This window comes from Choloepus didactylus, chromosome 3 (genome assembly GCF_015220235.1).
Source record: "Choloepus didactylus isolate mChoDid1 chromosome 3, mChoDid1.pri, whole genome shotgun sequence".
NCBI classification, from domain to species: Eukaryota; Metazoa; Chordata; class Mammalia; order Pilosa; family Megalonychidae; genus Choloepus; species Choloepus didactylus.
Window position 1 is genome coordinate 1,212,184 of NC_051309.1, and position 12,945 is coordinate 1,225,128.

Below are 12,945 nucleotides of genomic sequence, written 5' to 3' on the forward strand. Positions count from 1 at the left end.
TTTACATTCTCTCCCTTATTTGGTGCTCCCTTTTCATTAAACTTTTCAGCTCTGGGACATTCCCTGTCTCACAGCTGTTCAGTTCACCACCCCCTTTCTTTTTTTTCTGGGAGGACTTTGTGCCTCTAGTTTCTTCCCTGTTAGGGTTTGTACTGCCCTGGGAAGCCAGATGGTCAACTGAGAAAGGTCACTTTCGCATTCAGGTGGTTCAGCAGAGGCTGGATTGTGTACACACCTCTTGCCAACAGTTCTGCTGCTGTCTGTCTGTCTCCGTCTCTTCCTCTCTCTCTGTCTCTTTTTCCTCCCTGGGGGCACTTTCGTATGTGGCATCCTCAACCATTTCTGTTCCACTCTGAGTTTCTGCGGATGTGGTCCCTGTGCCTGGGTTTGTATAGGGTTCTACCTGGCTGCTGTGCACGGGTCTACAGTCTGCATCCGCGCAGGACGGCCCCAGACCGTGCTGCCTCCTCATGACGCTTAAGCTGCGTGGGACCGACTGAGGGAGGGGGGTCTGCACTGGTCCAGGATGCAAATCTCCTACCTGGTTTTCGGTGTTTTATTTTTTCTCCATTTCAGCAATCCTGGAAGCTTTCTCCAGTTTCTACTGTACTCCAGAGTTCTGAGTGTGATGTGTCCTTTTTATTAGTTGATTTTGAGGTGAGATTTTTCCAGGGGACATCTTACGTTGCCTTGTTGATGACATCATCTACCGCCTCATCAGATTTTTGGGGCAGAGCTGAGTTACTTTAACTGACGTCTTCCTGGAATCTAATCTGCTCCCACTGGGATCATAAAAGCCACTGGCTGCCCCAGTCACCGGGTCCCCATGAGCTCTGTGCTGCATCCCTTTCTTTCCATCTCTGCTTGAGAACCAGCGCATGCTGATACCAGTCCGTTCTTTGTGGCGCCTTGGGAGGCAGGTGCCACCTTTCCCAGTGTCACACCCAACAGGCTCTCCAGGGGCCAGTCTCCCGGCCACACGCTACTGGATCCATGCGGCAGTGATCTATTTTGTGTGCATGACGCTTAATGACCCATTTTAATCACAAACAAATCAACAAATAAATAATCCCAGCGGTGAAATACTGTGGGAATACTGAAGCAATACAAAGCAGGTTAGGATGACAGGAAGTAAGTGGGGAAGAAGGGGCACTTCTTAAAAACATAACAACTTATTTTAGTTGTGGTAAAAAAATATATAACAGCACTGCATGGTAGAGCCTGGTGCCACCGCCGACTCCAGCTCCGCTGCCACCTCGCGACAACCACCGCCGCCCCCTGTCCTGCAGCCGCTGCCACCGCCACCCCGTTTCGCCGCCGCCTCAGGACCGGCTGTATGATTAGGCCACAATCTTCAATGAGTAAACATACTCCTCAGTTCTGTGGTGTTCTTGGTCACACGTTTATGGAGCTTCTGAAGGGCAGTGGAGGTCACTGCCAGGCACAGCACGACCCCTATGCAGACAAGTGAACTGTAGAAACTTGTTACTGCTCCACCGAGAAACCCCCATAAGAGTGGATAACCTGGACACAGAAGTGCAGAATTGAAATCCGCAGAGCATTTTACAAGAGTTCTGACCTGGATGGGATAGGCCTCAGGGCACTTCTTTTATATTGCCTCAGTATTACTGGATTGAAGAGTCGCTGCTTCTTGTTAGGAGGTTCATTTCACTTCCCATTACTCCCAACTTCACACTCAAAGCACTGAGAATTTCAAGTGGAGTGTATTGAAGTAGACTTCGGTTTCTTTACATCATTTCTGTATTTAATTTTTTAATTTTTTAAATTCTTTCATAACCCTTTTGAGTGTTTTTTAACTAAATCAACATGGCTCGAATGAACCACCCAGCTCCTGTGGAAGTCACATACAAGAACATGAGATTTCTTATTACACACAATCCAACCAATGCAACCTTAAGCAGATTTATAGAGGAACTTAAGAAGTATGGAGTTACCACAATAGTAAGAGCATGCAGAGCAACTTGTGACACTGCTCTTGTGGAGAAAGAAGGCACCCATGTTCTTGATTGGCCTTTTGATGATGGTGCACCACCATCCAACCAGATTGTTGATGATTGGTTAAGTCTTGTAAAAATTAAATTTCATGAAGAAACTGGTTGCTGCATTGCTGTTCATTGTGTTGCAGGTCTTGGGAGAGCTCCAGTGCTTGTTGCCCTAGCACTGACTGAAGGTGGAATGAAATATGAAGATGCAGTACAGTTCATAAGACAAAAGCGGCATGGAGCTTTTAACAGCAAGCAACTTTTGTATTTGGAGAAGTACCGTCCTAAAATGCGGCTGCGCTTCAAAGACTCCAATGGTCACAGAAACAACTGCTTGCATTCAATAAAACTGGGGTGCCTGACGCTATTGCCTTGGAAGTGGAACTTGAGAGAGGAAGGATCTTAATTTGTCATACACATTAGCCAACGTGTTGGTGAATAAGTCTTAATTAAAGCTTCCATAGGAATACTGAAAAGCAGGTTTTACCATGCTATGAGTTTTGTCAGAACTGCAGCCTCTATGTTGGGTACAATCAGCCTATTTGGACACTTAGCAAAAGATCCTTGCCGGTCAGCTTTAAAGTGGGCTTATTCATTTGTAACAATTGACCCTTTCTTGAATCATGAAGTTATTGAGTTATAAATCTTCTTTACATCTTTCCCATGCCCAGAATCTTATTCAATACATAAAAAATTTAAAGAGATTAGGTGCCAAAATACCCAGCACAATACTTGTATTATATTTTTAGTATCATACAGAACTTTAAGTTCCGGGAACTATGAACATTCTAGACTTTATGTAGTTTATTCCTTCAGTCATTTCAAACACTGAAACTAGGGCCTGTGTAGTTATTTGCCTGTTCACTTTGTTTGCATCTCCCACATTCGTACCAGTATGCATCATGTTTGCTCAGCCATGGAATTTTGTTGGATTTTAATGTCATGTCTATAAATCTCATTTTGTGACATTAGAGAAAACCTCCATTTTGAAAATCTACATTGTACAGAAGCACATGTCTTTAATGTCTCCAGACAAAAAAGCCTTACAGTTAATTTAATGTTTGCACTTTGGGGTGCAACTTAACCGGGAGGGCCCGACAAATGAATGGGAGGGGGGCTGTTAAATATTTTAGTAAAATGTTGCCTTTGTCTTGTGCAGAACATGTAGAATATGCTCTTTAATTTAGTAAATATTTTTTTAAAAGGTAGAGATGCTTTGTTAGGGTAGCTACAATAATTCTTAATCAAAATTTCTGAAATTCTTGTAATTTTTTTCCCGTATCTATTGGAAGCTGTTTACCAACCATTATTTTTGTTCAAAGTGTGATTTTTTTTTCCTTCTCTTCCCAACCTCTATTGCAAAAAAAGAAAGTAGGTTTCTGCTAATGATTCAGCAGACATCTAATATTTTATGTGCCTTTTGAGCTGTGTAACTTAATATTTGGGTACTTGATAATTTGTTTTATTATGTAATTGATAAAATGGTGATGTGTATTAATGTTAGTTCGACCATATATTTATACCGTCTGGGAATGTGTGGTTATAGTTCTGTGGGAGAAATAATTTGTCAGTGTTCACCAGCTTGTAAAAACCTAGTGCGAGAGCTTAAACATCTAAATAAATAATGAACTGCAAAATATATATATATATACATATATATATAACATAAAAATCATTTTAGCCATTTTAAGTGGACAATTCTTTGACATTAAGTACACTGACAATACCGCGTAAATTTCCCCATGACCTATTTTAATCATCCCAAACCAAAATCCACATTCATTTAGTGATAACTGCCCATTTCCCCTTCCCCCCACCCTGGTAACCACTATTCTGCTTTCTGTCTCTATGAATTTGCTTATGCTGAATATTTCATTTAAGAGAAGTCATACAACACTTGTCCACTGGGCCTGCCTTATTTTAACTGACATGTCTTCAAGGTTCTACCACATTGTAGTATGTACCGGCATTTCACCTCTTTTTATGGCTGAATAATATTCCGTTGTGTGGATATACCACATCTGTTTATTCTTTCATCTGTTGATGGACACTTGTGTTGCTTCCGTCTTTTGGCTATTGTGAACAATGCTGCCATGAACACTGTTGTGCAAACATCTGTCCATATCTCTGCTTTCAATTCTTTATATGACATACCTCAGACAGGTGTTGCCAGATCATATAATTCTATATTTAATTTTCTGAGGAAGTGGAAAACTGTTTTTCTGGTGGCTGCACCATTTTACTTTTCCACCAATAATCTACAAGGTTCCCACGTCTCCGCACCCTCAAACGCTTATTATTTTCTTCTTCTAAAATAATACCCATCCTAGAGGATGTGAATTCATACCTCATAGTTTTAATTTATCTTTTTCTAATGGCTAATGACATAGAGCATCTTTTCATATACTTATTGGCCATTTGAATATCTTCTTTGAAGAAATGTCTATACAAATCCTTGGCTGCTGAATTAATTTTTGTATACGGTGCGATGTAAGTGTCCACATTTGTTCCAATACAAATGGATTTCCAGTTTCCCAGCACCAACTGTCAAAGAGACTATTATTTCCCCATTGACTGGACTTCGTATCCTTGTTGAAAATCAATTAACCATAGATTTGGGTTTAATGCTGGGCTCTCAATTCTACTCCTTTGGTCTATATGTGTATTCTTAAGCCAGGACCACTGTTTTAATTGCTGTAGCTTTCTCCTTCACTTTTGAAAGATAATTTTGCCAGACACAGAATTTTTTGTCGGCAGTTATTTTCTTTAAGGACTTTAAATATGCTATCCCATTGTCTTGTGGCCTCCATGGTTTCTGATGAAAAAAATCTGCTGTTAATCTTATTGAGGATCCCTTGTATGTGACAAGTCGCTTCTCTCTTGCTTTCAACATCTTCTCTTTGTCTTTGGATTTTGACATTTTCGGTATAATGCATCTTGATGTAGTCTAACTCTGCTTGGAGTTCGTTGAGCTCCCTGGAAGTGTATATTCATTTCTTTCTTCAGATTAAGGAAATTTTCAGGAATTATTTCCTTAAGTACTTTTTCTGTCCCCCCCTCTCTCTTGTTCTTTAGAACTCCAGTGATGTACGTGTACATTGGTACGTACACTTGATGGTGTCCCAAAGGTCCCTCAGGTTCTGTTCATTTTTCCTCATTTTTTCCTTTCTGCTCCTCACTGGATTTCAATTGTCATGTGTTTTGGTTTGCTAAAGCTGCTGAAATGGGTTGGCTTTTAACTACGGGGATTTAAGTTACAAATTAAAATTCTAAGGCTTTGAAAATGTCCAAATTAAAGCATCAACAAGAAGATAACCGTCTCTGAAGAAAGGCTGCTGGCATTTGGGGTTCCTCTGTCAGATAGCAAAGCTCATGACCAGCTTCTGCTGGCCCTTTGTTCCCAGGTTTTGCTGCTTTCAGCTTCTGATTCCAGTGGCTTCCTCTCTGAGCATCTGTGTGTCCTCTCTTGGCATCTCTTTGGGCATTTCTCTCTAAGCTCTCTCTCTTGGTATTTCTGCTTTTATCCTCTCTTAAAGGGCTTGAATAAAGTACTAAGACTCACCTTGAACTGGGTGGGTGACATCTCAATTGAAACAACCTAATCAAAAGGTCCCGGATGAAAAGAACATGGCCTTTTCTGGGGTTCAAAACAGCTCCAAATTACCACATCATGTCTTCAGGTTCAATGATTCTTTCTTCCTATTCAAATCTGCTGCTGAATCCATCCAATGAGCTCTCCATTTCAATTACTGTGTTTTGTAGCTCCAAAATTCTGTCTGGTTCTTTTCCACAATTTGTATATATTTTACTTATACAGTGTTTTCCTAATTTCCTTTAGTTCTTTGTATATGAATTCCTTTAGCTCACTGAACACACTTTAAACAGTTGGCTTAAAGTCTTTGACTAATAAGGTATCAGGTTCTTCTGAGATGTTTTTTGGCAAATTCCTTTTTTCCTGTGAATGGCCTATGATTTCCTGTTTCTTCAAGTGTTTGTAATTTTTTTGTTGAGAACTGGACATTCTGATTAGTATGTAGTCATTACTCTGGAAACCTATTTCTCCTTCTCCTCTGGGACTGCTAGTTTTTGTTGTTGTTTTGTTGAGGGCTGGAGCTGTCAATTTGTGACTTTCCCAAACCACTTTTGTTTCCAAATGGGGAATGGAAGGAGAAAAGAGAGGGCAAAACCAGGGCCTGCTTCTTTAAGACTTTTCTCGCAGTTTTCCCTGAAGGGGGTTGGAGCCAGCCCATCAGAGATCCAAAGTCGCTGATCCAATGCAGTGACCAGCAACCAGACCACACAGCCCTTGAATTTAGAGGACCAGGACTGACTGCCATCCCCACTGCTGCCTGCCACACACCTGGAGGACTGAGGAAGGGAGCATCTGCACAGAGGGTGAAATTCACTGATACCGAAATGTACCAGCCTCTTCCTCCAGCTCTTCCCTGGGTGTTGCACAGTGCTCCACTAGACTACAGAGTTCCAAGAAGCCAGTACAAACAGTTCCGCCGGTTCAATGCTGTTTTGGCAGAGGAACTGATTCCTGGAGCTTCCTACACTGCCATCTTTCCACAATCCACCAGGAGGGGCATCTTTTTAAATGGAATGTTCACTGCACTGCAGGCCATGGGAAATCAACTCAGTATATTACAAAACTTGCTGTGTTTTGTCATAATTAAAAACAATGGATCAGAATAGACACTACTGGGGAACGGCATTTAGTCAGGGTGGGCACTGCTTTGTGCACGCTGTGTCACAATGTCGCATGTGCTTCCCATGATCAGAGGAGCCACTGGGACAGACGGCAGTCAGGGATGGTGCACCAGTGCGATGCGTGAGGGAGTGGGCCTGAGGCCGGCTGGGACGGGGAGGGTCAGGCGCTGAGTTGGGTCTCCAGATGGGATCTAGGTGGCAGCCAGAGGACACGCCACAGGACCTTACAGGCCATGAGAGTCTTCAGTTTTTATTCCTAGGAAGGGGGATGCCATGAAGCAGCAGATCTGACTTCCAATTAAACAGATCCCCCCAGCTGCTGGGTGGAGAACAGATTCTAGGAAGCAGAAGTGAAAACGAGAAGAACCAACCACTAGGAGTCAAGCAATGACAAGAGCTTAAACAAGGAGATGTGCTGAGGGAGGAAGAAATGGATTCTGGATACAACGTGCTGTTGGCTTACAATGTAGGGCATGGGTGGAAGAGGAAAGTCAAGAATTACTTCAGTGATTTTAGCCAGAGCGATTCACCCACTCTTTCTCTGTGACATACACACTTATACAAAGAGGACTGAACAAAAGAATACATATTTTTCAAACTCCACAGAACATTAACAATTACTATGTATGAAGCCACAATGAAAATCTCAATAATTAAGAAAGAAGCCATATAGCCATATTCTCTGACCACAGTGCCATAAAACAAAAAATTAACTCTCAAATTATAGTGGACATAGAATCTAATTTCTCAGTAATTAAAAAATATTCTTCCAAAGAATTCTTGAGTTAAAATGAAATAAAAACAACGATTTGAGGCTATTTAGAACTTACAGAGAGATGAAATACTCAAAATGACTTAGAAAAGTAGTGCACAGAAAGAACTGATGGAATTTAATGTGAGTTTAATTGACTTACTGTTTAAATTGAGATTAGAGGGGCAAGATGGCAGCATAGAGAGGTGTGGAATTTAGTTAGTCCCCTGGAGCAACTAATAAACAACCAGGAACAACTAGTAAATAATTTGGAACAACAGCTGGGGGACAACCGTGACTGTCCACACATCGTACACCAACCTGGATTGGGTGGAATGGCTGAGATCGCAGCATAAAAGCTGTAAGTAAAAACTGTGGAACTACACTGGGAGGCCCCTCCCCCCACGGCAGGCTGCGCTGCAAAACCTCGCTGTGGGAGAAAGCAGCAGTCCTGGAGCAAGCAAACACAGCTCAACCTAGCTCCAACTGTTTTAATTAACAAACGTGGACTGCTGAGTACAAGCTACAAACATAGACAAACCCCTAACAAGCAGAAAAGTACCATGAGGTCGCTTCCAGTGGAGAGGAGGGGGACTGACGGGAAAAAAATTAAACTAAAAATAAAACAGAGGCTTTTAGAGACGGCTGACCTTGGAGAACCAGAAAACAGTTGTGCCCCGGGAAGGGGAGCCCAGAAGACCGGGTACTATCTCTGACCGATGGGTGAAACTGGGGGCCATGGACTGGCTGTGAAAAGGGGTTTTCTTTCCCTTTTTCTCTCTTTCAACCTGAGTGGCTCAGTGGAGAGAGCCTCAGCCATTTTCAGTTCACAGCACTCTGACCCAGAAAGGGGTGGAGTTAGCAGAATCAGAGAGACAAAGAGGTAATTCAAATGCAGAACATACCTCCCTAGGGGGTGTATATTCCCTAAGAGGAGGGAGGGGGGGCCCACTTCTAGTGCCTGCCCTCCCTTCAGAACTCAGACCCCAGGGCTTGGGGGAAAAGTCAAAACAGAAACAACCTAAGTTGAGAACTAAAGGGGCCACAACTCTTTACACCAGTCAGGAGCTACAGGCTGACAGGTGCCACTGCTGGGCAGGTTAGGAAAAGCACAGCGGCTAGAAGCCTCACAGGAAAGTCTGTCAATCTAAGACACATCCTCAGGGAAACTTGACACTGAATACAGCCCCACTCTGAGACCTGAACCCCTTCTGGTCTGGGAAAATCTGATTGCGGTAACCAAGGAAACCAGGTGTCTAGGCAACAGAACACTACAAATCACACTAGGAAAAACAAAGATATGGCCCAGTCAAAGGAACAAATTTACACCTCAACTGAGATAGCTGAGATATTGTTTCACTTTAATGAAACAATCACTTAAAGATTTCCAAATAAATATGCAAAATCAACAAAAAACCAAGTCAATGGGTTTAGGGAAGATATGGCAAAAGAGATGAAGGATATAAAGAAAACACTGGGCAAACATAAGGCAGAAATCAAAAGTTTGAAAAAACAACTGGCAGAATCTATGGAAATGAAAGGCACAACACAGAGATGAAAAACACAATGGAGACATACAACACCAGATTTCAAGAGGGAGAAGGAAACATTCAGGAACTGGAGAACAAGACACCTGAAATCCTACACACAAAAGAAGAGCTAGGGAAAAGAATGGAAAAATATGAGCAACGCCTCAGGGAACTGACTGACAACATGAAGGCACATGAATATACATGTCATGGGTGCCCCAAAAGGAGAAGAGAAGGGAAAAGGGGCAGAAGCAATAACAGAGAAAATAATCAATGAAAATTTCCCATATCTTATGAAAGACATAAAATTACAGATCCAAGAAGTGCAGCGTACTCCAAATAGAATAGATATGAATAGAACTACACCAAAACACAGTTCATAATCAGATTATCAAACATCAAAGACAAGGAGGGAATCCTGAAAGCAGGAAGAGAAAAGCGATCCATCACATACAAGGGAAGCTCGATAAAACTATGTGCAGATTTCTCAGTAGAAACCATGGAGGCAAGAGGGAAGTGGTGTGATATATTTAAGACACTGAAAGAGAAAAAAACGCCAACCAAGAATCCTATATCCAGCAAAACTGCCCTTCAAATATGAGGAAGAGTTTAAAATATTCTCTGACAAACAGACAATGAGAGATTTTGTAAACAAGATACCTGCTCTACAGGGAGTAATAAAGGGAGCACTACAGACAGATAGGAAAAGACAGGAGTGAGAGGTTTGGAACACAGTTTTGGGTGATAGTAGCAAAACAATGTAAGTACACTGAACAAAGATCTGTGAGTATGGTTGAAAGAGGAAGGTAAGGGGCATGTGGGACACCAGTAGGAAAGAGGGAAAATCAAGACTGGGGCTGTATAACTTAGTGAAATCTAGAGTGCTCAATAATTGTGATAAAAAGTACAAATATGTTTTTAATGAGGGTGAAGAAATGAATGACAACCCTGCAAAGTGTTAAAAATGGGGTGGTACTGGGGAAAAAATGTAATCAATGCAAACTAGAGACTATAGTTGGCAGAAACATGGTATTATGTGTCCTTTGATGTGGCAGGGGCAAGGTACCTAAGCTGGATGCCTGTGAGAGAGGGATATAAGGGAGGGTGTGGGACTCTAGGTATTGGTGATGTTGTCTGACTCCTTTATTATACTTTATTTTAATTCTATCTTTCACTTTGTTGCTTTTTAGCTGTCATCTTTTTTCCTTTCTTTTTCTTTTGTCTCTCCACTTTCTTTGACTCTTCCTCTTTCTTTGTGGAAAAAATGGAAATGTCCTTATATAGATAGTGGTGATGGTGGTGAATGCATATACATGTAATTATGCAGGGAACCATGGATTATTTACTTAGAATGGAATGTATGGTGTGTGAACAAACCCATCTTATAAAACAAAACAGGGTGGCTTCTGGAAGATGGTGGTTAGGAGAGACAGGACAAAAAAAAATCTCAGTGAAAAATACTAGATAAAAGACAGAAAGTGACCTAGAACACCAGTTCCAGTGATGTACCAGCTGGACAAGGTCTGCTAAATCCACAGGGGCTATGCACTTGGTGAAACTGGGAGTCTGCATTCTGAAATGACTGAGTGAGCCTGCTGAATAACCAGCAGCCATACTGAGATCTGGGGAAACTGTGGGTTGGCGTTTGGTGTCGGACTAGCTTAAAAAACCCCAAAGTGGCTGCGGATACAACAGTGAGAACCTCACAGTGAAGCGTAGCGGGAACTGGATCCCCACAACCTGTGGGCATGCCTCAATATCTGGCATGGATGATAGCCTTTTGCGTACCTACTGCTAATTGTGTCTGTTCTAGTTTGCTAATGCTGCCAGAATGCAAAACACCAGAGATGGCTTGGCTTTTATAAAAGGGGGTTTATTTGGTTACACAGCTACAGTCTTACGCCATGAAGTGTCCAAGATAACACATCGGCAATTGGGTGCCTTCCCTGGAGGATGGCCAACGGTGTCTGGAAAACCTCTGTTAGATGGGAAGGCATGTGGCTGGTGTCTGCTTCAAAGTTCTGGTTTCAAAATGGCTTTCTCCCAGGACGTTCCTCACTAGGCTGCAGTTCCTCAAAAATGTCACTCTTAATTGCACTTGGGGTATTTGTCCTCTCTTAGCTTCTCCAGAGCAAGTCTGCTTTCAATGGCTGTCTTCAAAATGTCTCTCATCTGCAGCTCCTGTGCTTTCTTCAGCGTATCCCTCTTGGCTGTAGCTCCTCTTCAAAATGTCACTCACAGCTGCACTGAGTTCCCTCTGCCGGTCAGCTCATTTATATAGCTCCACTGATCAAGGCCTACCTTGAATGGGTGGGGTCATGCCTCCATGGAAATATCTAATCAGTCATCACCCACAGCTGGGTGGGGCACATCTCCAAAGAAACACTAGAAGAATTACAATCTAATCAACACTGATAGCATCTGCCCACACAAGATTACATCAAAGATAATGGTGTCTGGGGGACACAATATATTCAAACTGGCACAGTCTCAAGAGCTGGGAAGGCAGAGGTTAGCCAAAAGGGGAAAATAACCATGCCCTCTACAGCCATCTTCCTGGAGGGCTGGGAACACTCCTGCCTGGCACCGGTACCACAGCCCAGAGCTGCCTCAAACAACCCAGTGCGATGGGAAGCATTTCAAGCAACACAAGCACACGCCACAATACGTGACAGGGACGACAATCTTTTGCCCACCCTCAGCTAAACTGTCATGGAGCTAGGAAGGCAGAGGGGTGCAATAAAAGGGGGAAATTAACATGCCCCATACAGCTATCCTTTCAGCAGACTGGGAACACCCTTACACAGCCCAGTAGCCCAGAACTTCGCTTGGGGGATGGCGCGCACCTGTGACGTAGCACAGCCTTCCCTCAGCAGAGGCCCTAAGAGGGCACAGCTTGGAAGAGGGACCCACTCGGAAATCCCAGGGACCCTAAGCCAATACCAAGGATTTGTGGGTCAGCGGCAGAGACAAACTGTGGCAAGACTGAACTGAAGGTTTAGACTCTTGCAACAGCCTTAAATCTCCAGGAACACCTGGAAAGTTTGATTACTAAAGCCACCCTCCCTCCCTAACCACTGAGACACACACCCCGCATTCAGGGCAGTCAGCACCAACTACACACACAAACTTGGTGCACCAACTGGACCCCCACAAAATTCAGATCCCCACTTACCACAAAGAAAAAGTTGGGGAGAACTGGCTTGAGGGGAATAGGTGGCTCATGGACACCACCTGCTTGTTAGTTAGAGAAAGTGTACACCACCAAGCTGTAGATCTGACAAATTAGAGATAAGTGTTTGAATAAGTCTACATATCCTAAAAGAACCCTATCAAGTTAAGCAAATACCAAGAGGCCAAAAACAACAGAAAATTTTAAAGCATATGAAGAAACAAGACAATATGGATAACCCAAAACCAAACATCCAAATCAAAAGATCAGAGGAGACACAGTACTTGGAGTAATTAAACAAAGAACTAAAGAAAAACAATGAGAGCATGGCACAGGATATAAAGGACATGAAGAAGACCCTAGAAGAGCATAAAGAAGAAATTGCAAGAGCAAATAAAAAATAGACTATATTATGGAAATAAAAGCAACTGTCGACCAAATTAAGAAGATTCTGGATACTCATAGTACAGGACTAGAGGAAGTGAACAGCAAATCAGAGACCTCGAAGATGACAGAAGGGAAAATGACTGAACAAAAGAAAGAACAGGGAAAAAAATCAAAAAAATTAAAATGGACCTCAGGGATTTGAAAGAAAATATAAAACGTCCAAATATAAGACTCATTGGTGTTCCAGAAGAGGAAGAGAAGGGTAAAGGTCTAGGAAGAGTATTCAAAGAAATCATTGGGGAAAACTTCCCAAATCTTCTACACAATATAAATACTCAAATCATAAATGCCCAGCGAACTCCAAATAGAATAAATCCAAATAAGCCCACT

The 12,945-nt window shown here is 42.4% G+C and overlaps 2 protein-coding genes across 3 annotated transcripts in view; one reads left to right on the plus strand and one right to left on the minus strand.

Moving 5' to 3' along the window:
• The window catches only part of RNF212 (ring finger protein 212), a 129,594-nt gene that overhangs the window by 92,823 nt on the left and 23,826 nt on the right, over positions 1 to 12,945 (minus strand). The window lies entirely within an intron of this gene.
• On the plus strand, positions 1,837 to 5,430 carry LOC119530660 (protein tyrosine phosphatase type IVA 1-like). The gene is made up of 3 exons (XM_037831542.1): positions 1,837 to 1,932; positions 2,026 to 2,320; positions 5,408 to 5,430. Exons 1-3 carry the CDS (start codon positions 1,837 to 1,839, stop codon positions 5,428 to 5,430), a joined length of 414 nt encoding a protein of 137 aa, XP_037687470.1.